Here is a 25,510-nt window from a genome sequence, read left to right as displayed (position 1 = left end):
TTGTAGGTTAATTGGCTTCTGTGAAATTGCAAATTGTCCCTAGTGCGTAGGATAGTGTACGGGGTGATCGCTGGTTGGTGCGGACTTGGTGGGCTGAAAGGCCTGGTTCCATCCATTGCATGCACAATCTACAATCGCTAAAGTCTAAAGTAAATTAAATAAATGCATGATGTTATAAAAACAAAGGCAGAAAATACTGGCAACATTTAGCAGGCAGGTAGCAGCTTTGGATGGATCAGGTCAGAATAGAAGGGTCTTCAACTTGTAACATTTACTCTCTCTCTCTTCAGATGCTGCCTGACCTGCTAAATATCTGGAGGATTTTCGTGAAATTTGGTTGCGTATTTCACTGTCCCTTCATTACTAAATGCCTACGCAGGAGAAAAATGGCTATGATCTAATTCTAGTTTTGTTTAGAAATAGTATGGAAACAGGCCCTTCAGCCCACCGAGTTCACGCCACCAGTGATCACCCCGTACACTATTTCTATCCTACACACTAGGGACAATTTTACAGAAGCCAATTAATCTACAAACCTGCACATCTTTGGAATGTGTGAGGAAACCGGAGCACCCGGAGAAAACCTAGGCGGTCACAGGGAGAACATGCACTGTGCAGACAACACCCATGGACAGGATTGAACCCGGGTCTCTTCCACTGCACCACTGGGCCGCACTTGTATTCTCCAAATTCTCTTGAGTAAAACATGAAGTGCTGGAGGAGCTCAGTGGGTCAGGCAGCATCTGCGGAAGGACTGGACAAGCAAAGTTTTGAGTTGTGAGCCTTCAATGGTTTGTAGAAGGGTCCCAACCTGAAACGTCACCTATCCATTCCTTCCACAGATGCTGCCTGACCCCCCGAGTTACTTCAGCTCTTTATGTTTTGCTAAAGATTCAAGTCTAAATGTCTTTTAAATGTTGTAATTTGGATATACCCGAGTGCCTAGAAACAAAACTAGCCCAACCCAGATAACCAGAAGGTCTCCAGATGACCCAGCTCTAGATTGAGATACAGGGAACTACAGGTGCTGGTTTACAAAAAAAGACGCAGAGTGCTGGAGTAATTTAGCAGGTTAGGCAGCATCTCTGGAGAACGTGGATAGGTGATGTTTTGAGTCGGAACCCTCCTAACTGGAACATCATCTATCCATGTTCTCTAGAGATGCAGCCTGACCAGCTGAGTTTCTCCAGCACTGTGTCAGATTCAAATGGATGTCAATATCATTCTTTTTTTTAAAAACAAGTAGTATTAAAGCACCAATGAATCTTTATTGTAAAAAACAAAACATTCAGTCTTCAAAATAATACAATCCAAATTGAAAATGCGAGTAGCTTATGTAGTAAACGTAGATTCAATGCTGTGTTGTCACAATCCCTTCACCACAGCTTCAACCTTTAAGTTGGTCCAAATCATCCCATTTTCTCTTGGCTAGATGAGCTTCAACAATCTCTGCAAAGAGGTGACTCTTCAAGAGCTTGTAGGCTAGAGGTAACAGTTGCCGCACCACTTTGTGGAAATACTGTAAAGAGAAGAATGTGTCTTCGTGAAATAATTTAAACCCGACAAGTCAAAGCAGCTGCAGGTCATTTGGTTTAGTTTAGGTTCATTTGGAAATACAGCATGGTAACAGTCCCTTTGGCCCACCAAGTCCACGCCAACCATCGGTGATCCCTTCATACTCGTTCTGTGTTATCCTACTTTCGCATCCACTCCCGACACATTAATGGCAATTTACAGAGGCCAATTAACCTACAAACCTGCACGTTTTTGGGATGTGGCTGGTAACTTGGAGCACATGGAGGAAACCCACACGTCCACAGGGAGAACATGCAAACTCCACACTGACAGCACCCAAGGTCAGGATCAAACCTGGGTCTCTGCCACTGTGAGGCAGCAGCTCTACCAGCTGCGCTACTGTGCCGCCTACATTAATAAGGTTAAGTTAATTTTTGAAAAATAAAAAAATGCAAATTGATAGATTAACTGACTGTTAATAATCCCTAGAGGGTAGATGAGTGATAGAATCTAGTGCAAGTTGATGGTAATGTGGGAATAATAAAAAGGCCATGGTAGGACTCGTAAACAAATGGATGCTGGATAGTTGTTGGTGGAATCTCATCATAAATCAATCTGGGTGGCACAGTGGCACGATGGTAGAGCAGTTGCCTCACAGCACCAGGGACCCACGTTAGATTCTGACTACGGGTGCTGACTGCGGAGTTTGTACATTCTCCCTGTGATAGTGTGGGTTTTCCGGGTGCTCCGGTGTCCTCCCACATTCCAAAGGCATACAGGTTTGTAGGTTAATTGGCTTCTGTAAATTGTTCCCAGTGTGTGCCTATAGACCTAGTGTGAATTCCCTATAGAACTAGTGTGAACACACTTATTAATCATGAACCTGTCAGTCTACGCTTTAAAAATACCCAACGACGGCCTCCACAGCCATCTGCGGCAATGAATTCCACAGATTCACCATCCTCTGGTAAAGAAATCCCTCCTTATCTCCATTGTAAAGGTACGTCCTTTTATTCTGAGACTGTGCCCTCTGGTCCTCGACTCTCCCACTACTGGAAATATCCTTTCCGTCTCTTCTCTATCCACGTCTTTCATTATTCGATAGGTTACAATGAGATCCCCCCTCATGCTTCTAAACTCCAGCGAGTGCAGACCCAGAGCCATTAACCCCTCCTCATACGTTAACTCTTTATTCATTTATTCGAGAGGTACACACTACACTGACCTGACCAGCACTTACTTTTCCAGACAACTTTAGTTAACCCTACTGGATTCATAGACCTGGTACCCACTCATTAGAAGCTGTGCTGAACATCAGTCATCTACTCACGTGTGATCCATAACAGAAGAGGTCGATCCCAAGTTCATATCCCATGCCGTAGTCACATTCATCGTTTGCAAATTGAACATAGGTTATCATCTCTTGGATCGGGGCAAAAGCTTTGATCCGGGCTTCATCAGTTGAGGCTTCTACGATTGCTTTGCAGATCTTTTTAAGACTTCCTTTTTTGTTTTGGAGAGAAAGAAATGATGGTTATTTCTGCACACATTATCATCGATCAGTACAGCACAGGAACAAGCCCTTGAACCACAATGTTCGTGCCGAAGCCGAGGCCAGGTTTTAAAAAAAAAAGGGATACAGCATGGAAACAGGTCCTTCGGACCACCAAGTTCAGGCTGACCATCGATTCCCCAGTCACACTAGTTCTATGTTATTCCCACTTTTGCACCCACTCCCTACACACTAGGGGCAATTTACAGAGGCCAATTAACCTGCAAACTTATTTGGGATGTGTGAGAAAATCGGAGCACCTGGAGGAAACCCACGCGGTCACAGGCAGAATGTGCAAACTCCACACTGACAGTGCCCGAGGTCAGAATCGAACCCGAGTCTCTACCGCTTTTAAGCATTTAAGTTCTGATTGATATCTGAAGCACATTATCACAGAAGGTGGTGGAATCAGACACAGTCCTGACATTTCAGAGGCATTTAATAGGCAGGGCAGAAATGAATACCTAAGTGTAGGCAAACAGGATTAATGTAAATTTAGATGGATAAAGAGGTCAGCATAGACACAGAGGACTAAAGGGCACTGTGGCGCAGCGGTAGAGTTGCTGCCATATTGCTCCAGGGACCCGGGTTCGATCCTGACTACGGGTGTTGTCTACAGAATTTGCACGTTCTCCCCGTGATCGTGTGGGTTTTCTCCGGGATGCACCGGTTTCCTCCCACACTCCAAAGACATGCAGGTTTGCAGGTTAATTGGATTTGATAAAATTGTAAATTGTCCCGAGTGTGCAGGATAGTGCTGGTGTGGTAGGACAGCTGGTCGGCGCTGACTGGGTGGGCCGAAGGGCCTGTTTCCGCGCTGTACTTCTAAAGTCTAAAGTGAAAGTAAAGTTCTGTACTCTACAACTCTAGGACTCTGCTGCATTTTCTTTAATAAAGATTGACTCACAAAAGGAATCCGAGGGCCTGAGCTATAGGGAGAGGTTGATCACGCTAGGACTCTATACCTTGAAGCACCTGAGGATGAGGAGGTGATCTTATAGAAGTGTACAAAATCACGAGAGGAATAAATCAGGTAAATGCCAAGCAGGGGAATTGGGGACAAGAGGACATAGGTTTAAGGTGAAGGGGAAAAGATTTAATAGGAACCCGAGGGGTAACATTTTACAGAAAGGCTGGTGTGTGTGTGGAATGAGCTGCCAGAGGAGGTAGTTGAGGCAGGTACTATCATAACGTTTATGAGACATTTTGACAGGTACATGGATAGGACAGGTTAAGAGGTATATGGCCCAAATGCCAGCAGGTGGGACTAGTGTAGATGGGGCATGTTGGTTGGCGTGGGCAAATTGGGCCGATGGACCTGTTTCCATGCTGTATTACTCAATGACGATGATTCTATGAAGAGGTAAATCACGTATCGAAACGCACCGTCAGTCTCAGGAAGTTCTCTGTAACCCACGCCACTTTTATCTATCGGAACAACCAAGCCTGCACCATGGAATGTTTTTGTGGAAACCTGTAAATAAAGACAGAAATGACTGCGCTGTAACTATATAAATAACTCCGCATTCAGAAACAAAGCAGCAACATTTAGCCAGAGGCTTAATTGTTCATCCACACAAGCTCGAAAGAGTGCAGAGAAGATTTACGAGGATGTTGCCATGACTCGAGGGGCTGGGCAATAGGGAGAGGTTGGGTGGGCTAGGACTTTATTCTTTTAGACTTTAGATACGGTGTAGAAACAGGCCCTTCGGCCCTCCAAGTCCACGCCGACCAATGATCACCCCATACACTGACACTATCCTACACTCGAGGGACAATTTACAATTTAATAAAAGCCAATGAACCTACAAACCTGTACATCTTTGGAGTGTGGGAGGAAACTGGAGCCAACCCACGTGGTCACAGGTGCTTGATAACAGCTGGGAAGAAACTGTCCCTGAATCTGGAGGTGTGCATTTTCACACTTCAGTACCTTTTGCCTGATGGTAGAGGGGAGAAGAGGGAGCGACCGACCAGGGCGAGACCTGGCCTTGATTATGCTGGTGGCCTTGCCGAGGCAGCGTGAAGTGTAGATGGAACTCACTCTTGTTACAACAGGTGGTCATTGAGAAGGTGCTTGGACAAGAAGGAACAGAAGTAGGGGGGGGTGGGTGGAGGGTGGGGGTTTGGTAGAACAACACAATGACGCATTGGTAGAATTGCTGCCTCACAACACAAGAGACCAAGGTTCATTCCTGATCTTGGGTGCTGTCTGTGTGGAGTTTGCGTGTTGTTCCTGTGACTGTGTGGGTTTTCTCTGGGTGCCCTAGTTTCCTCCCACCCCATGGCAAAGACGTGTGGGTTTGTTGGATAATTGACCCGAGTATATAGGAAATAGATGACAAAGCGGGATAATAGAAAACTAGTGCGAACAGGTAATCAATGGTCAGTATGGACTCGATGGGCCGAACAGCCTGGCTCCAAGCTGTATTGTTCAATCAATTGGCAACCAGAAGAGAGTCGATTATGTCGACTCTGTTTCCTGCTAGTTAACCATTCTTCCAACGTGCCAGTTTGGTGGCTCCTTCCTACACTGTGAATCTTTATTATCTGCAATGGAACATTGTTATCTGTAATAAAGGCAGAGTTACAGAGCCTATTACTCTGTTTTTGTAACAGGCAGAGTAACAGGCTGTTTACTGTCTGGAGAGAAATTGGAGAGAATAGGAAATGGGATTAATGTGGGATCAGTGCAAATGGAAGAGGGTTGGAGGTGTTGATGGTCAGACCACACTCCGTGGGTCAAAGGGCCTGTTTCCCTGCTGTATCTTTCTACGACTCTGGCAAGAATTGAACATAATTTATGAGAGACGCAAGGAACTGTAAGTGCTGGAATGTTCAGCAAAATGCAAAGTACTGGAGTAACTCAGTGGGTCAGGCAGCATCTGGGGTGGAGATGGACAGGTGACTCAGATCTGGACCCTTCCTCAGCCTGATTGTAGTAGTAGAGGGATAGAAGACCATAAGACATACAGTGCCCTCCCTAATGTTCGGAACAAAGACCCATCGTTTATTTAGTTGCCTCTGTACCCCACAATTTGAGATTTGTAATAGAGAAAATAAATCACATGTGGTTAAAGTGCACATGGTCAGATTTTAATAAAGGCCATTTTTATATATTCTGGTTTTACCATGTAGAAATTATAGCAGTGTTTATATATAGTCCCCCCCATTTCAGGGCACTGTAATGTTTGGGACATAGCAATGTCATATAAATGAAAGTAGTCATTAGTATTTTGTTGCATATCCTTTGCTTGCAATGATTGCTTGAGATCTGCGATTCATGGACATCACCAGTTGCTGGGTGTCTTCTCTGGTGATGCTCTGCCAGGCCTGTATTGCAGCCATCTTTAGCTTACACTTGTTTTGGGGGCTAGTCCCCTTCAGTTTTCCCTTCAGCATATAAAAGGCATGCTCAACTGGGTTCAGATCGGGTGATTGACTTGGCCACTCAAGAATTGACCATTTTTCAGCTTTGAAAAACTCATTTGTTGCTTTAGCAGTATTTTTGTGATCATTGTCTTGCTGTAGAATGAACCACCGGCCAATGAGTTTTGAGGCATTTGTTTGAACTTGAGCAGATAGGATGTGTCTCTACACTTCAGAATTCATTATGCTACTACCATCAGCAGTTGTATCATCAATGACGATAAGTGAACCAGTACCTTCAGCAGCCATACATGCCCAGGCCATAACACCCCCACCATCGTGTTTCACAGATGGTGCACGGTTTGAGACGGGTAACACCACCAGCTCGCCGTCTAAAAACAGCACTGAAGGGGCGCTGGCTAGCAAGGCTGGAGGGGGATCCACCGCCGGGGATGTGCACACATTCTCGGTGTCCGAGCATGAGGTGAGGTGGGCTCTGACGCGTGTGAACACGAGGAAAGCTGGAGGCCCAGATGGTATATCTGGGCGAGTACTAAAGTCTAGTGCTACTCAGCTTGCTCCAGTGCTCACCACAATATTCAACCTCTCCTTGGCAAAGTCCGTGGTCCCTGCATGCTTCAAAAGATCCATCATTGTACCGGTGCCAAAGAATGCCTCTCCAGCGTGTTTAAATGACTACCGACCGGTGGCCCTCACCTCGGTTGTCATGAAATGCTTTGAGAGGCTAGTCAAGAAGCACATCTGCGCCCTCCTTCCTCGCAACATGGACCCACTACAGTTCGCATACCGTCCGAACAGGTCCACGGATGATGCGGTCTCCCAGGTTCTACACACCGCTCTCTCTCATCTGGACAGCCAGGGGGGCTATGTGAGGATGCTGTTCATTGACTTTAGTTCAGCATTCAACACAATAGTCCCCAGCAGACTGGTTGAGAAGCTGCTGGAACTGGGGCTTAGCACCCCTCTGTGTGCCTGGGTCCTGGACTTTCTCACTGCCAGGCCCCAAGTGGTCAGGATGGGGGAACACACATCTAGCTCCCTCACCCTGAACATAGGATCCCCCCAGGGCTGCGTCCTTAGCCCCCTACTGTACTCCCTGTACACACATGACTGTGGGGCCAGGTTCAGCTCAAACTCCATCATCAAGTTTGCTGATGACACTGTGGTGCTGGGCCGGATCTCCAACAACGATGAGAAGGCCTACCGGGAGGAGGTGGCTGATCTGGCACTCTGGTGTCAGGACAATAGCCTCCTCTTGAATGTCACTAAAACAAAGGAGCTGATTGTGGACTTCAGAAGGGCTAAACATCCAAGGACGTACACGCCACTGGAGATAAATGGGTCGATTGTGGATAGGGTGAGCAGTTTTAAATACTTGGGAGTCCGTTTCGCAGAGGATCTGACATGGGCAACGCACATTGCCGCACTGGTGGGTAAGGCTAAGCAGCGCCTTTACCACCTTAGACAACTGAGGAAATTCAGTGTCTCTGAAGATCCTTCATTGCTTATACTCTGGGGCTGTAGAGAGCATCCTGTCCGGCAACATTACAGTCTGGTTTGGGAACAGTTCTGCCCAGGACAGGATGGCCCTGCAGAGAGTAGTGCGTTCGGCAGAACGCACCATGGGAACTACACTCATCCCCCTGCAGGACCTATACATCAGGAGGTGCAGATCCAGAGCAAGTAAGATCATGAGGGACCCCTGCCACCCCAGTAACGGACTGTTCCAGATGCTACGATCAGGCAAACGCTGTGAAAACGGAGAGGATGAGACGGAGCTTCTTCCCACAGGCCATCAGGACTGTCAACTTTTATAACCCCAGAGACTAAATTTTTGTCGACACTAATAGTAACTTATTAACTTTATTTATATGCTGTAACTGTAATTCTTTTTGTGCACAACCCGCAGGCATTGCCACTTTCATTTCACTGCACATCGTGTATGTGTATGTGACAAATAAATTTGACTTGACTTGACTTGTGGTGTGCTTTGGATCTTGGGCAGTTCCGTCACTCCTCCATACTTTGCTCTTGCCATCACCCTGATATAATTTAATCTGTGTCTCATCTGTCCACAAGACCTATTTCCAGAACTGTGGTTGCTCTTTTAAGTACTTCTTGGCAAACTGTAACCTGTCCATCCTATTTTTGCAGCTAACCAGTGGTTTGCATCTTGCAGTGTAGCTTCTGTATTTCTGTTCATGAAGTCTTCTGCGGACAGTGGTCATTGAAAAATCCACACCTGACTCCTGAAGAGTGTTTCTGATCTGTCGGACAGGTATTTAGGATTTTTTCTTTATTATTGAGAGAATTCTTCTGTCATCAGCTGTGGAGGTCTTCCTTGACCTGCCAGTCCCTTTGCAATTAGTAAGCTCACCAGTGCTCTCTTTCTTCTTAATGATGTTCCAAACATTTGATTTTGGTAAGCCTCCTTAATTTGGCTGATGTCACTAAGAGTTCTATTCTTGTTTCTCAGTCTCATAATGGCTTCTTTGACTTTCATTGGCACAATTTTGGTCCTCATGTTGATAAACAGCAATAAGTTTCCAAAGGTGATGGAAAGACTGGAGGAAAGACTAGGTGCTGAGAGCTCCCTTATACCTGCATTAAGGAGGCATTTAAACACACCTGAGCAATTACAAACACCTGTGAAGCCATTATGGTGCCCTGAAATGGGGGGACTATGTATAAACACAGCTGTAATTCCTGCATGATGGAACCAAAATGTATAAAAATACCCTTTAATACAATCTGACAATGTGCACTTTAACCACATGTGATTTTTTTCTATTACAAATCTCAAATTGTGCAGTACAGAGGCAAATAAATCAATGATGGGTCTTTGTCCCAAACATTATGGAGGGCACTGTAGAAGCAGATTTAGGCCATTTGGTCCATCGAGTCCGCTCTGCAAGGGGTGAAGCTTGGCAAGTGATACAGGTGAGGAGGGGTCGATTAGCAGGTGGGAGGAGTAAGTGGCAAAGGCTATTGGTTATAATGTGATTTCTAATGGAAACGAGAGAGAACCACTTAAATGTTATTTGGGAAGTTGACAAGCCAGAGGAAAAAAGCTGCATTGGGGAAAAAAGTGTAGGGAAAAGAAACAATTTCTATGTAACCTCCCTGCAGTAATCAGGCACATTGTCTCTTAAGAACATAGTCTGTCAGTTTCACCATGGGAGGCCAGTGAAATTGACAAGAATCTCCCCTGGGCGCAAGCACAAAAAACGTACCTTCCTATCCCTCGCTTTCATTCCTTTCGTTCTTTGCTCTAGAGAATAGTTTAATTTCTTTGCCACCGCCATCAGTTTGGTCTCCAGCTCCTTCAGCGAACTGCTCTGCCCTTTATTACTTATTTCCTTCAGTCTTCTATTTAAAAGTAGGCTGGAAAAAAAAATGAGAGTTAGACACAAAATGCTGGAGTAACTCAGCGGGTCGAGCAGCATCTCTGGAGAAAAAGAATAGATGATGTTTCTGGTTAGAACCTTTCTTCAGAACGCCAAGCCAAAACGTCACCTATTCCTTTTCTCCAGAGATGCTGCCTGACCCGCTGAGTTACTCCAACATTTTGTGTCAACAGTATAAACTGCAGTTCCTTCCTACACAATGTAAGAGTGAAGGGTTTGAAGGGACAACAGCTACACTTAGAAACATGTAACTGGAATTTTATAACTTCCCTGCCAGTCTCCCATAAAAGCCACCAAAACTCCACCTGGCCAGCGCACAATTAAAGCTTGTCACTAATCTAAACTCAACATACACAGAGGCTGCATAAGCAGCAGGGTCAGTTCTGGCAAGGTTTTTCTTCACGGGAGTATCTCTCTATGGAGTTCCAGCCACAAAAGGGACACCCAGCTTATGGTACTTTAGTTCGGAGATACAGCGCAGTAACACGTCCTTCGGCCCACCGAGTCCGTGACGACCAGCGATCCCCATACACTAGCACTATCCTACAAACAAGGGACAATTTACAATCTTTACCAAAGCCAATTTGCCTGCAACATCACAATGGCAAACAACTCATGTTTTCATAACACAATGGCTGAAAGGGAACATACTATTTCTATTACGTTGGACAAATTGGTTGCAACATGATTTATATCGGTAACGAGAGAACTACTTAAAAGTTACTTAGGAAATTGACAAGCCATAGAAAAATAGCTGCTTTGTGAAAAATATGTTTAGAGAAAAGACAGTTTTATGTAACCTCCCTGCACTATTCCTTTTCTCCAGAGATCCTGCCTGACCTGCTGAGTAACCCCAGCATTTTGTGTCTATTTAGTTATAGCTATACTTATAGCAAAAAAATTGGTTTGTGTAGATTGCCCCTAGGGTGTAGAATAGAACTGGTGTGCGGGGCGATCATTGGTCGACCTGGACTCGGTGGGCTGAAGGGCGTGTTTGCACACTGTATCTCTAAGCAGGTTGTCTGTCTCAGCTTTCCACAGTAGAAACATACTCACTTGAGCGAGCAAAACATGTTGTCTCCCATCTGGAGCAATGAGCAACCTTTCTTAGCCTCGCCCGCAGCCACGAACGCTGGCAGCTCATCAGGAGTGTCTCTGCAATGGATGCAACACACCAGAGGGTGAGGGAATTCTGAGCACTAGCTTGGAGGAGTGCAGACCTAGTGTCAACCCAACATCATCCCGGGCATCATGAGCACACTATCTTTCATCTTCAACATCCAATCCCTCCACCTTGGTCTCAGTGTGCCAGAGCAACTCATCAATGCTAATCTGACACCAGATCCCAAACTCACAACCCACGCATGGTTTGGGAACCGCTCCATCCACGACAGCAACAAATTGCAGAGAGTTTTGTTACGCAGCCCAGACCATCACGCAAACCAACCTCCCTTCCATTGATTCCATCTACACTTCATGCTGCCACCAGCATAATCAAGGACCAGTCACATCCCTCTTCTCCCATCTCCCAACAGGCTAGAGGTGCAGAAGTGTGAAAATGCACACCTCCAGATTCAGGGAGTTTCTTCCCAGCTGTTATCAGGCAATTAAACCATCCTATCAACAACTAGAGAGCGGCCCTGACCTCCCATCTACCGCATTGGAGACTTTCAAACTAACTTTAATTAGGTTTTACTGGAGTTTATCTTGCACTATACGTTATTCCCTTTAACTTGTATCTGAACGCTGTGGACAACTCGATTGTAATTGTTTATAGTCTTTCCGCTGATTGGATAGCACGCAACAAAAAAGCTTTTCACTGTACCTCAGTACACATGACAATAATAAATTAAACTAAACTAAGCCAATGTGAAGAAGTCAAAGATTGCTGGCAAATGGCACAGTGGTGCAGCTGTTAGAGCCACAGCCTCACAGCACTAGTGATCCTGACCACGGGTGCTGTCTGCGTGCACTGAGTTTGCACGTTCTCCCTGTGACTACGTGCATTTCCTCTGGGAAGCTCCGATTTCCTCCCACGTCCGAAAGACATAGAGTCATTGAGTCATACAGTGTGGAAACAGGCCCTTCGGCCCAACTTGCCCACACCGGCCAACAATGTCCCAGCTACCCTAGTCCCACTTGCTTGAGCTTGGTCCATAACCCTCCAAACCTGTTCTATCCATGTACCTGTCCAACTGTTTCTTAAACGATGGGATAGTCCCAGCCTCAACTACCTCCTCTGGCAGCTTGTTCCATACACCCACCACCCTCTGTGTGAAAAAGTTACTCCTCGGATTCCTATTAAATCTTTTCCCCTTCACCTTAAACCTATGTCTTCTGGTCCTCGATGCCCCTACGCTGGGTAGAATCTACATGCAGGTTTGTAGATTAAATAACTTCTGGAAATTGTCCCTAGTATTTAGGATAGAACTAGAGTACGGTGATTGTTGACCTTTTTTAGAGACATTCAGACATGTACATGGATAGGATAGGTATTGGCCAAATGCAGGCTGGTGGGATTAGTGTAGATGGGGCATGTTGGTCGATGTGGGCAAGTTGGGCCGAAGGGCCCTGTTTCCACTCTTACGACTCTGTGACTCCATACTCAAAAATTGAACAGCCTCAAAATGTCCCCTGGGCTTCAGTCTTGCCATTACCTGAAATAGCCAAGGTGATACTGCGTCCCAGAGTCTCCAGCAATGACAGTCTGAAATTCGGGTGGGTCGTAGAAATATCTCCAGTGCAGAAAGTAATTAGGTTCCACATTAGTTGTTACTTTATGCTTTCCCGCTAAGATATCATATGGCCCAACAAGCTGCAGCCCAAGGCTGGAAGTCAGCGCCTCTGTTTAAAACATAAAAACAAACACAAGCACCAAGTCAGTTTGAACAAAGTGGAATATCAGTCCGCGGAGAATCCAGTCACTCCTGTTTCCGTCATGTCACATGCATGAGTGAATTTGTGCTCGATGGTTAGCATGGACTTGGTGTAGATGGGACATGTGGTGTCCACGGGACTTTGGTGGACTTCCGTGAACGCTGGTCGCCACGAGTGCATCATGGACAAGGATGATAATGTTGTCATCTGACGATCGATCGATTGATGTTTGCAAACCGTTGGGCAGTTTTGATCTTTCCATTACTTTGGTCGCTGTGATTATTTGAATAAAAGCACCTTTACTTTGGAAATACAGCGCCAAAACATCGTCTGTCCATTCTATCCACAGATGTTACCTGAACCCCTGAGTTACCTTTTGTTCCCTCAAGATTTCAGCATTGGCAGTTCCTTGAATCTCCCTCAGGAAAATTATCACATCTTCTTAGTTTCGAGATACGGCATGGAAATAGGTTCTCCGGCCCACCCAGACCATGCCGACCAGCGATCACCCCGCACACTAGCATTATCCTACGCACTAGGGACAATTTGCAATTTACAGAAGCCAATTAACCACAAACCTCCACGTCTTTGGAGTGTGAAAGAAAACTGGAGCACTCAAGAGAAAACCCACGCTGTCACAGGGAGAACGTACAAACTCTGTACAGACAGCAGCTGTAGTCAGGATCGAACTCGGGTCTCTGGTGCTGTAAGGCAGCAACTCTACCGCTGTGCTGCTCCTCCTTGTTAAGGGAAAAAACAGCACAGACTTGATGGGCCGAAAGGCCTGCTTCCGTCCGGCATGCTGCTCCCCTCCACCCCCATTTAATTCTGCACCTCCAAATTCTACACCCACGGGCGATTCTCAATAGGCCATTATTCTGCCAACCCGCACACTTGCTTTGGGGATGTGTGAGGAAAGCGGAGCACCCGAGGACATACGGACAGTGGTATAATGCAAAGAGTAGAAGCAGGAAACTGCAGATGCTGGTATACAAAAAAATATATAGAAACTGCAGGAGTAACACCAGGGCAGGCAACATCTCTGGAGAACATGGATGCTTAGGGTCAGGGCCCTTCTTCAGACTCATAGCTGACCTAAAGAAACAACTCTGGAGAACATGGATAATGCTTCAAGTCAGAGAGAGTCACAACAGATCCTCCACCCCCAACTTGCCCATTACGAACAAGATGCCCCATCTACACCAGTCCCACCTGACCACGTTTGGCCCATATCCCTCTAAACTTTTCCTATCTGTATACGTCCAAATGTTTTACCTGAACCTTCTTCAGTCCCGACATGAAACGTCACCTATCCATGTCCTCCAGAGATGTTCCTGACTGTGAGTTACTCCAGCATTCATGTATCGTGGTATAAAGAATCATCTCCCTCCTTTCACACCTACTAGAGCAAACAACAATGGATTCTGGGCAGAGATCACAGAGAATGGATCCATGTTTAGTTTAGTTTAGTTTATTGTCACATCTACCAAAGTACAGTGAAAAGCTTTTTTTGTTGCGTGCTATCCAGTCAGAGGAAAGACTGTACATGATTACAATCAATCCGTCCACAGTGAACAGATACAGGATAAAGGGAATAACGTTTTGTGCAAAATAAAATCCAGTAAAGTCCGATTAAAGGTAAAACGAAGGTCCCTAATGAGGTAGATGGGAGGTCGGGATCGCTCTCTAGTTGGTGATAGGATGGTTCAGTCGCCTGAAAACAGCTGGGAAGAAACTGAATCTGCTTGGCGGTATCACGCTTCTGTACCTCTTGCCTGATGGGAGAGGGGAGAAGAGGGAGAGACCGGGGTGAGTCTGGTCCTTGATTATGCTGGCGGTCTTGCCGAGGCAGCGTGAAGAGTGGATTGCCTGGAGTTTGAGGAGATGAACCCAACAAGATACATAGGAGCCTTACCCTACTGTTCTGGGAGAGCACTTGGCAGGGCAGCTCTCCACCTGCGACTCTCTGTGGATGAGGGGTGGGTGAGGCACAAGGGAGTTGAGGACTTACCACATGGATTCCCTGGATTCAGCTCCTCGCAAAACTGCCAGAGGTGGTAGAAGTCCTCGGGCATCGGCAGCTGGTACAGATGTTGAAGTTCCTGCTGCAGATCTTCGGGGACGCCAGGCTTCTCTCCTCGGTTTTTCTTCCCATCTTCTGCCGGATTCCTCGTCTGAGGGCGACACGGGAAAAATGCGATGGCTTCGGATACGATTGAAAGGGAAAGATAACGCCCGGACTCAGCCAATCTCTGGGTACATCCATCACCCCACTGCGCCTCATATCTATCATATCATATCTATCATATCTAAAGTTTTAGTTTAGGTTTAAGCTTACCGTTAAGTTTACGTGTAAGGTTACGTTTAAGTTTACGTTTAAGTTTACGTTTAAATTTTACTTCCACGAATGACGAATTAGAGCATAGAACAGTACAGCGTAGGAACGGGCCCTTTGGCCCACAATGTTTGTGCCGATTATTTCACAAAATGCTGGAGTAACTCAGCAGGTCAGGCAGCATCTCAGGAGAGAAGGAATGGGTGACGTTTCGGGTCGAGACCCTTCTTCAGACTGATGTCGGGGGGGCGGAACAAAGACCAATGTTTGTGCCGAACATGATGCTAAATTAAATTGATCTCAATAGCCTGTACATGATCCAACTAGGGAACACTATTTGCATTATACAAGCTGGATTGGTAATAGTCCAGGATGGCACCGAAGCCAGGCGAATCTTTGCGTGCTGGTCGCAGAAGGGGATCTGCTATCATTCATTACAATCGCTCCACTCTTTTAAATCTCTACTTCAACAGCAGGCCTTCAAACTATCTTCATCGGACTTTATCTTGCACTAAACTTGCACCATACCCTTTATCCTGTATCTGTATGCTGTGGACGGCTCAATTGCAATTTTGTGCACTTTCTGCCAGGTGCCATAGTGGTTCGACGTGGCAGCTCACCCACACCTTCCCAAGGACAATTAGGATGGGTAGTAAATGCTGGCCATGACTGCAGTGCTCACATGACAGACAGGAATAATAATGGAAACATGTGTACAATCTGCAAGCACCTTTGCCATCACCAAAGGATGAAACAGAAGATAAACACAAAGTGCTGGAGTAATTCAGCGGGTCAGGCAGCATCCCTGGAGAACATGCATAGGTGGCGTTTCAGGTCGGGACCCTTCTTCCAGTCTGACGTAGAGTCCCCACCTGAAATGTCACCCGTCTTTTTCCACCAGAGATGCTGCCTGATCCACTGAGTTACTCCAACACTTTGTGTCTATCTTTGGTGTAAACCAGCATCTGCAGTTCTTTGTTTCTACCCCAGGAAGAAACAGAAGATGGAATGGGCCACACAAGAGACTTCAGATGCTGGAATGTGGAGCAAAACACAAAGTGCAGGAGGAACTCGGCAGGTCAGACAGCATCTGGGGACGAAAGTGACGTTTCGGGTCAGGACTTGGTAATAATGCGATTTCTACCAGGAACTTAAAACTTTGGGGAAGAAACAATATTAGGTAAAAAACAGTGCAGGGGCAAAAAAAGTGTTCCCATGATGACTTCTCATCGCGACCCGAAATGTCACGTCCATTCCCATCCACAGATGCTGTCTGACCTGCTGAGTTCCTCCAGCAGTTTGTTATTTTTTGTAATCGCTATTGGTAGTCACGTCTTTGGCCTGGCTGGCTTCACAATCTTACAAATGGGGGGTGGGAGGGGAGGGGGAGAGGCCGTTAAGCTGGCCCCTCTATGACCAGAGACCGGGAGGATGGAGCCGGCGATGACGGATGTGACGGGCGAGGAGTGAGGCCGGTGGGAGAGGAGAGGGATCCGGGGTCTGGCCTACTCACCGCACCCTCGAGGTCGACTGCGGGAGATGCCCCCGGGGAACAAAGGTGGACGGGTGAGGAGAGGGACGTGGGTTTGTTGGTCGATCCAAACGTCCAAGGAAGGCGATGGCTGGAGGCCCGCAGCAGCCTGGGACTTGCCTGGAACAGGCACCGCTCATAACACCGAGAGCGTGCTGGACGTGGGAAATGGTGCCAAAACATGGCGCCTCTTACATGTGGGCTCAGTGGACTATTTCTGTACAATTTGCTAATTGGGGATTGTGCTTAGGTATGGCAATACTATACTGGACTGTATGTGAGAAAATAATTTCACTTTGTGTTTGCACATGTGACAATAAAAGCACCATTGAACCACTTGCAGGCACAAGAGACCGCAGATGCTGTAATCTGGATTAAAGTGCTGGATGAACTTTGCGGGTCAGACAGCATATTTGGAGGGAAATGGCCAAATGACATTTTTAGTCAGGAGCCTTCTTCATGGACAGTTTCTTCCCAGCTGTTATCAGGCAACTGAACCGGCACGGTGGCGCAGCGGTAGAGTTGCTGCCTTCCAGCGAATGCAGCGCTGGAGACTCAGGTTCGATCCTGAATACGGATGCTGTCTGTACGGAGTTTGTACGTTCTGCCCGTGACCTGCGTGGGTTTTCTCCGAGATCTTCGGGTTTTCTCCCACACTCCAAAGACGTACAGGTATGTAGGTTAATTGGCTGGGCAAATGTAAAAATTGTCCCTGGTGTGTGTAGGATAGTGTTAATGTGCGGGGATCGCTGGGCGGCACGTAACCGGTGGGCCGAAGGGCCTGTTTCTGCGCTGTATCTCTAAATCTAAAAAAATCTAAATCCTATCACCAACTAGAGAGAGATCCTGACCTCCCATCAAACTCATTGGAGACCTTCGAACTGTCTTTAATCGGACTTTACTGGATTTTATCTTGCATGAAACGTTATTCCCTTCATCCTGTATCTGTACACTGAACGGCTTGATTGTAATCATGCATAGTCTTTTCGCCGACTGTTTAACATGCACAAAAAAAAGCTTTTCACTGTACCTCGGTATACTTGAAAATAATAATAAACAAAACCTTAAATTGAACAGTGTAGGTAAGAACTGCAGATGCTGGTTTACATGGAAGATAGACACAAATGCTGAAGTAACTCAGCGGGTCAGGCAGCATCTCTGGAGAAAAGGAGTAGGTGACGTTTTGGGTCTTTGCCCTTCTTCAGACTGAAAGTAGAAGGGGGAGGGGGGGAAATAAACTGCAGGCGAGAAAAGGCCAGAACAAACTGAACTGCTGGATAGTTTTAAGCGACAGAAGTGAGGGTTGCAGGCTTTCACCTGCATTTCTCTTGTTGATACAAGCAACTTTTCAGGCCCATTGTGACCTGAGCATATTCTTGTGTCATTTCTAAACCAGCAAGATTTTGTAGATATTTGAAAAATATAATACTCCAAGGCAATGAGACAGAAAAGGTAAAATATAATTACAATGATTCTGTTTTCTATGTTTCCCCTCAGCCTCCGCACAGTAGGTCTATGCATTTTACGTTAAAATTGCACATTTGTTGCAGAATGCATCAGATTAGGCCGGGCCCCACTCAACCAAGTTAAAGCACCGCTGAGTTGCCCCAGCATTTTGTGTCTATCTCTGGTATAAACCAGCATCTGCAGTTGCTTTTTATTGCACATTATTATCTCCGGCAACCGAGCATCGTTGCCAGCGGAGGGAGGCCTCGCTGGCTCCCCGCATGCACGGCGCATCCATCCAAGGCAGCCAGGGACAGCTGCGGGACACTCTGTAACAATAACCATTGCAATCGCTGCTACAATGTAGCCCCTTCCCCTCCACCATCCGCTGCCTGTACCTCCGAGCTCCGACCGCCCGCTTTTCTCTTCCCGTGCCCCGCCATCACCAGCAGCAAGAAAACCAACTCCACCGCGCTGCAAATAATAGAGGCAGGCCGTTTCCGCCAGCTCCCTCCGCCACAGGGACACTGCAGCTCCCTCCGCCAGAGGGACACTGCAGCTCCCTCCGCCGCAGGGACACTCAGCTCCGTCCGCCACAGGGACACTGCAGCTCCCTCCGCCACAGGGACACGTCAGCTCCCTCCGCCACAGGGACACGGCAGCTCCCTCCGCCACAGGGACACTGCAGCCCCCTCCACCGCAGGGACACTGCAGCTCCCTCCGCCACAGGGACAAGGCAGCTCCCTCCACCACAGCGACACGGCAGTGCCCTCCGCCACAGGGACACGGCAGCTCCCTCCGCCACAGGGACACGGCAGCTCCCTCCGCCACACGGACACGGCAGCTCCCTCCGCCACAGGGACAAGGCAGGTCCCTCCGCCACAGGGACACGGCAGCTCCCTCCGCCACAGGGACACTGCAATTCCCTCCGCCACAGGAACACGGCAGCTCCCTCCGCCACAGGGACACGGCAGCTCCCTCCGCCACAGGGACCCGTTCAAAAATCACAAACATATTGAATTTGTTTTTTTTAATTTGAAGTGGGTGAAAATAAAATTTATCAATGTTTCCCTGTGAACAAAAATTTCTGTAAATGATTTATTTACCCAATGTGAGGCATTTTGTGTTGTTAACCTATTTATACTATTTCTTTGTTATATTTGTAATGCTGAAAAAATTGCATCTATTGGCTGCAAGATAGAAGCATGGAGTCTTTGTGCTGTAGATAGTGATGGAATAAACGATCCTAGTTTCACCTTAGTAATAGAATAAATTGTAATTGTGAAAAGGTCAAAAGGTAACAGGACATCTGTTAAGCTGCCATGGGGCTTTGCTTGAGCTGTGCTGTTGCTCTGTGTCTATCGGAGGTGTATGCCAGGTGGAGTTTTGGTGGCTTTTATGGGAGACTGGCAGGGAAGTTATAAAATTCCAGTTACATGTTTCTAAGTGTAGCTGTTGTCCCTTCGAACCCTTCACTCTTACATTGTGTAGGAAGGAACTGCAGATGCTGGTTTATACTGTTGACACAAATTGTTGGAGTAACTCAGCGGGTCAGGCAGCATCTCTGGAGTAAAGGAATAGGTGACGTTTTGGCTTGGCATTCTGAAGAAAGGTTCTAACGCAAAACATCATCTATTCTTTTTCTCCAGAGATGCTGCCCGACCCGCTGAGTTACTCCAGCATTTTGTGTCTAACTCTCTTTTTTTTTCCAGCCTACTTTTAAATAGAAGACTGAAGGAAATAAGTAATAAAGGGCAGAGCAGTTCGCTGAAGGAGCTGGAGACCAAACTGATGGCGGTGGCAAAGAAATTAAACTATTCTCTAGAGCAAAGAACGAAAGGAATGAAAGCGAGGGATAGGAAGGTACGTTTTTGTGCTTGCGCCCAGGGGCAATTCTTGTCAATTTCACTGGCCTCCCATGCTGAAACTGACAAGACTATGTTCTTAAGAGACAATGTGTCTGATTACTGCAGGGAGGTTACATAGAAATTGTTTCTTTTCACTACACTTGTTTCCCCAATGCAGCTTTTTTTCCTCTGGCTTGTCAACTTCCCAAATAACATTTAAGTGGTTCTCTCTCGTTTCCGATAGAAATCACATTATAACCAATAGCCTTTGCCACTTACTCCTCCCACCTGCTAATCAACCCCTCCTCACCTGTATCACTTGCCAAGGTTCACCCCTTGCAGAGCGGACTTGATGGATCAAATGGGCTAAATCTGCTTCTACAGTGCCCTCCATAATGTTTGGGACAAAGACCCATCATTTAATTATTTGCCTCTGTACTCCACAATTTGAGATTTGTAATAAAAATAATCACATGTGGTTAAAGTGCACATTGTCAGATTTTAGACAATAGACAATAGGTGCAGAAGTAGGCCATTCGGCCCTTCGAGCCAGCACCTCCATTCAATGTGATCATGGCGGATCACCCCAATCAGTACCCCGTTCCTACCCTCTCCCCATACCCCCTGACTCCACTATCATTAAGAGCTCCTCTATCTTACTCTCTCTAGAAAATTGGCCTCCACTGCCTTCTGAGGCAGAGAATTCCACAGATTTACAACTCTCTGAGTAAAAAAAGGGTTTTCCGCATCTCCATTCTAAATGGCCTACCCCTTATTCTTAAACTGTGGCCCCTGGTTCTGGACTCCCCCAACATTGGGAACATGTTTCCTGCCTCTAGCATGTCCAATCGCTTAATAATCTTATATTTTATTAAAGAGTATTTTTATACATTTTGGTTTCACCATGTAGGAATTACAGCTGTGTTTATACATAGTCCCCCCATTTCAAGGCACCATAATGTTTGGGACACATGGCTTCACAGGTGTCTGTAATTGCTCAGGTGTGTTTAAATGCCTCCTTAATGCAGGTATAAGAGAGCTCTCAGCATCTAGTCTTTCCTCCAGTCTTTCCATGACCTTTGGAAACTTTTATTGCTGTCTATCAACATGAGGACCAAAGTTGTGTCTATGAAAGTCAAAGAAGCCAATATGAGATTGAGAAACAAGAACAAAAGACAGACAGGTGGGCAGAGGGGGTGGGGTTGCTCTGATGGTAAGGAATGATATTCATTCCCTTGCAAGGGGTGACATAGAATCAGGAGATGTTGAATCAGTATGGATAGAAATGAGAAATTGTAAGGGTAAAAAGACCCTAATGGGAGTTATCTATAGGCCCCCAAACAGTAGCCTCGACTTAGGGTGCAAGTTAAATCAGGAGATAAAATTGGCGTGTCAAAAATGTAATGCTACGGTGGTTATGGGAGATTTCAACATGCAGGTAGACTGGGAAAATCAGGTTGGAAATGGACCCCAGGAAAGAGAGTTTGTAGAGTGCCTTCGAGATGGATTCTTAGAACAGCTTGTACTGGAGCCTACCAGGGAGAAGGCAATTCTGGATTTAGTGTTGTGTAATGATCCTGATCTGATAAGGGGACTAGAGGTAAAAGAGCCATTAGGAGGCAGTGATCACAACATGATAAGTTTTACTCTGCAAATGGAAAGGCAGAAGGGAAAATCGGAAGTGTCGGTATTACAGTATAGCAAAGGGGATTACAGAGGCATGAGGCGGGAGCTGGCCAAAATTGATTGGAAGGAGGCCCTAGCAGGGAAGACGGTAGAACAGCAATGGCAGGTATTCCTGGGAATAATGCAGAGGTTGCAGGATCAATTTATTCCAAAGAGGTGGAAAGACTCTAAGGGGAGTAAGAGACACCTGTGGCTGACAAGGGAAGTCAGGGACAGCATAAAAATTAAGGAGAGGAAGTATAACATAGCAAAGAAGAGTGGGAAGACAGAGGATTGGGACTCTTTTAAAGAGCAACAAAAGTTAACTAAAAAGGCAATACGAGGAGAAAAGATGAGGTACGAGGGTAAACTAGCCAATAATATAAAGGAGGATAGCAAAAGTTTTTTTAGGTACGTGAAGAGGAAAAAAATAGTCAAGGCAAATGTGGGTCCCTTGAAGACAGAAGCAGGGGAATTTATTATGGGGAACAAAGAAATGGCAGACGAGTTAAACCGTTACTTTGGATCTGTCTTCACTGAGGAAGATACACACAATCTCCCAAATGTTCTAGGGGCTGGAGAACCTAGGGTGATGGAGGAACTGAAGGAAATCCACATTAGGCAGGAAATGGTTTTGGGTAGACTGATGGGACTGAAGGCTGATAAATCCCCAGGGCCTGATGGTCTGCATCCCAGAGTACTTAAGGAGGTGGCTCTAGAAATAGTGGAAGCATTGGAGATCATTTTTCAATGTTCTATAGATTCAGGATCAGTTCCTGTGGATTGGAGAATAGCAAATGTTATCCCACTTTTTAAGAAAGGAGGGAGAGAGAAAACGGGTAATTATAGACCAGTTAGTCTGACATCAGTGGTGGGGAAAATGCTGGAGTCAATTATAAAAGACGAAATTGCTGAGCATTTGGATAGCAGTAACGGGATCGTTCCGAGTCAGCATGGATTTACGAAGGGGAAATCATGCTTGACAAATCTACTGGAATTTTTTGAGGATGTAACTAGGAAAATTGACAAGGGAGAGTCAGTGGATGTGGTGTACCTCGACTTTCAGAAAGCCTTCGACAAGGTCCCACATAGGAGATTAGTGGGCAAAATTAGGGCACATGGTATTGGGGGTAGGGTACTGACATGGATAGAAAATTGGTTAACAGACAGAAAGCAAAGAGTGGGGATAAATGGGTCCCTTTCGGAATGGCAGGCAGTGACCAGTGGGGTACCGCAAGGTTCGGTGCTGGGACCCCAGCTATTTACGATATACATTAATGACTTAGACGAAGGGATTAAAAGTACCATTAGCAAATTTGCAGATGATACTAAGTTGGGGGGTAGTGTGAATTGTGAGGAAGATGCAATAAGGCTGCAGGGTGACCTGGACAGGTTGTGTGAGTGGGCGGATACATGGCAGATGCAGTTTAATGTAGATAAGTGTGAGGTTATTCACTTTGGAAGTAAGAATAGAAAGGCAGATTATTATCTGAATGGTGTCAAGTTAGGAGGAGGGGGAGTTCAACGAGATCTGGGTGTCCTAGTGCATCAGTCAATGAAAGGAAGCATGCAGGTTCAGCAGGCAGTGAAGAAAGCCAATGGAATGTTGGCCTTCGTAACAAGAGGAGTTGAGTATAGGAGCAAAGAGGTCCTTCTACAGTTGTACCGGGCCCTGGTGAGACCGCACCTGGAGTACTGTGTGCAGTTTTGGTCTCCAAATTTGAGGAAGGATATTCTTGCTATGGAGGGCGTGCAGCGTAGGTTCACTAGATTAATTCCCGGAATGGCGGGACTGTCGTATGTTGAAAGGCTGGAGCGATTGGGCTTGTATACACTGGAATTTAGAAGGATGAGGGGGGATCTTATTGAAACATATAAGATAATTAGGGGATTGGACACATTAGAGGCAGATAACATGTTCCCAATGTTGGGGGAGTCCAGAACAAGGGGCCACAGTTTGAGAATAAGGGGTAGGCCATTTAGAACGGAGATGAGGAAGAACTTTTTCAGTCAGAGGGTGGTGAAGGTGTGGAATTCTCTGCCTCAGAAGGCAGTGGAGGCCAGTTCGTTGGATGCTTTCAAGAGAGAGCTGGATAGAGCTCTTAAGGATAGCGGAGTGAGGGGGAATGGGGAGAAGGCAGGAACGGGGTACTGATTGATAGTGATCAGCCATGATCGCATTGAATGGTGGTGCTGGCTCGAAGGGCTGAATGGCCTACTCCTGCACCTATTGTCTATTGTCTATTGTCTAAAACTGTTAGAGATCAGCCAAACCTTAGGCTTACCAAAATCAATTTGGAACACCATTAAGAAGAAAGAGAGCACTGATAAGCTTACTAATCGCAAAGGGACTGGCAGGCCAAGGAAGACCTCCACAGCTGATGACAGAAGAATTCTCTCTATAATTTAAAAAAATCCCGAAAACACCTGTCTGACAGATCAGAAACATTCTTCAGGAGTCAGGTGTGGATTTGTCAATGACCACTGTCCACAGAAGACTTCATGAACAGAAATACAGAGGCTACACTGCAAGATGCAAACCACTGGTGAGCCGCAAAAATAGGATGGCCAGGTTACAGTTTGCCAAGAAGTACTTAAAAGAGCAACCACAGTTCTGGAAAAAGGTCTTGTGGGCAGACGAGATGAAGATTAACTTATATCAGAGTGATAGCAAGAGCAAAGTATGGAGGAGAGAAGGAACTGTCCAAGATCCAAAGCATACCACCTCATCTGTGAAACACGGTTTGTTTTATAAATCAAAAATATTTAGTCAAATATTAAAATAATATATACAATACAATAAAAACAAAACATAATCCACCACCATTAAACAAGACAAACAATAAACTATTATACAACTATCTTACACTCCTTGTCAAGGATGCATTCAACCCCCCACGGTCCAGGAAATCAGGAAATCCCCCAGGGTGCCCGTGGACATCGCATAGTCCCTCTCCAACACCACCCGGGCACAGACGTAACCCCAGAAAAGGGGCAGGCAGCTGACTCGGGCAGAGCTCTCTTCTGCCTGGCGCTGTGACTCGCGGATGGCCAGCTTGGCCTGACCCAGGAGCACTCCAACCAGGACATCCAAGGGCGGCACTGTGGCACAGCGGTAGAGTTGCTGCCTTACAGCGAATGCAGCGCCAGAGACCCGGGTTCGACCCCGACTACGGGCGCTGTTTGTACGGAGTTTGTACGTTCTCCCCGTCACCTGCGTGGGTTTTCTCCGAGATCTTCAGTTTCCTCGCACACTCCAAAGATGTACAGGTTTGTAGGTTAATTGGCTTGGTAAATGTAAAAATTGTCCCTCTTGTGTGTAGGATAGTGTTAATGTGTGGGCGATCGCTGGTTTGCGCGGACCTGGTAGGCCGAAAGGGCCTGTTTCCGTACTGTATCTCTAAACTCTAATCTTCGGCCCTACCCTCCCCCCCCCCCCCCCCCCCCCCCCCCCCCCCCCCTACGCACAGGGTGTCCAAAGATGAGGATGGTGAGTGAGAAATGCAGCCAGAAGGCAAGGAGCAGCCTCTTTAGATATTGGAAAAGGAGGACACATGGTGATGGGGGTGTTATGGCCTGGGCATGTATGGCTGCTGAAGGTACTGGCTCATTTATCTTCATTGATGATACAACTGCTGATGGTAGTAGCATAATGAATTCTGAAGTGTATCCTATCTGCTCAATTTCAAACAAATGCCTCAAAACTCATTGGCTGGCGGTTCATTCTGCAGCAAAACAATGATCACAAATATACTGCTGAAGCAACAAAGGAGTTTTTCAAAGCTAAAAAATTGTCAATTTTTGAGTGGCCAAGTCAATCACCCGATCTGAACCCAAATGAGCATGCCTTTTATATGCTGAAGAGAAAGCTGAAGGGGAATAGCCCCCAAAACAAGCATAAGCTAAAGATGGCTGCAATACAGGCCTGGCAGAGCATCACCAGAG

At 46.3% G+C, this 25,510-nt stretch overlaps 1 protein-coding gene and 1 long non-coding RNA gene across 2 annotated transcripts; one reads left to right on the top strand and one right to left on the bottom strand.

Moving 5' to 3' along the window:
* Positions 1-1,233: 1,233 nt before the first annotated feature.
* Positions 1,234-18,586, bottom strand: hpf1 (histone PARylation factor 1). Its single transcript, XM_078396867.1, has 8 exons — positions 18,452-18,586; positions 14,753-14,915; positions 12,522-12,708; positions 10,921-11,019; positions 9,691-9,841; positions 4,454-4,541; positions 2,846-3,018; positions 1,234-1,519 (listed from the first exon to the last, which is right to left on the bottom strand). The coding sequence occupies exons 1-8, from the start codon at positions 18,494-18,496 to the stop codon at positions 1,388-1,390; spliced, it is 1,038 nt and encodes a 345-aa protein (XP_078252993.1). The 5' UTR covers positions 18,497-18,586; the 3' UTR covers positions 1,234-1,387.
* LOC144592337 (uncharacterized) lies at positions 17,862-25,196 on the top strand. The gene is made up of 3 exons (XR_013547114.1): positions 17,862-18,059; positions 19,766-19,916; positions 25,036-25,196. It is a non-coding gene; the product is annotated as an uncharacterized LOC144592337 (long non-coding RNA).
* Positions 25,197-25,510: the final 314 nt, after the last annotated feature.

The sequence above is a fragment of the Rhinoraja longicauda genome, chromosome 3 (genome assembly GCF_053455715.1).
Source record: "Rhinoraja longicauda isolate Sanriku21f chromosome 3, sRhiLon1.1, whole genome shotgun sequence".
NCBI lineage: Eukaryota > Metazoa > Chordata > Chondrichthyes > Rajiformes > Arhynchobatidae > Rhinoraja > Rhinoraja longicauda.
Note: the sequence above shows the minus strand (reverse complement) of the source record. Positions and strands in the feature narration are given on the sequence as shown.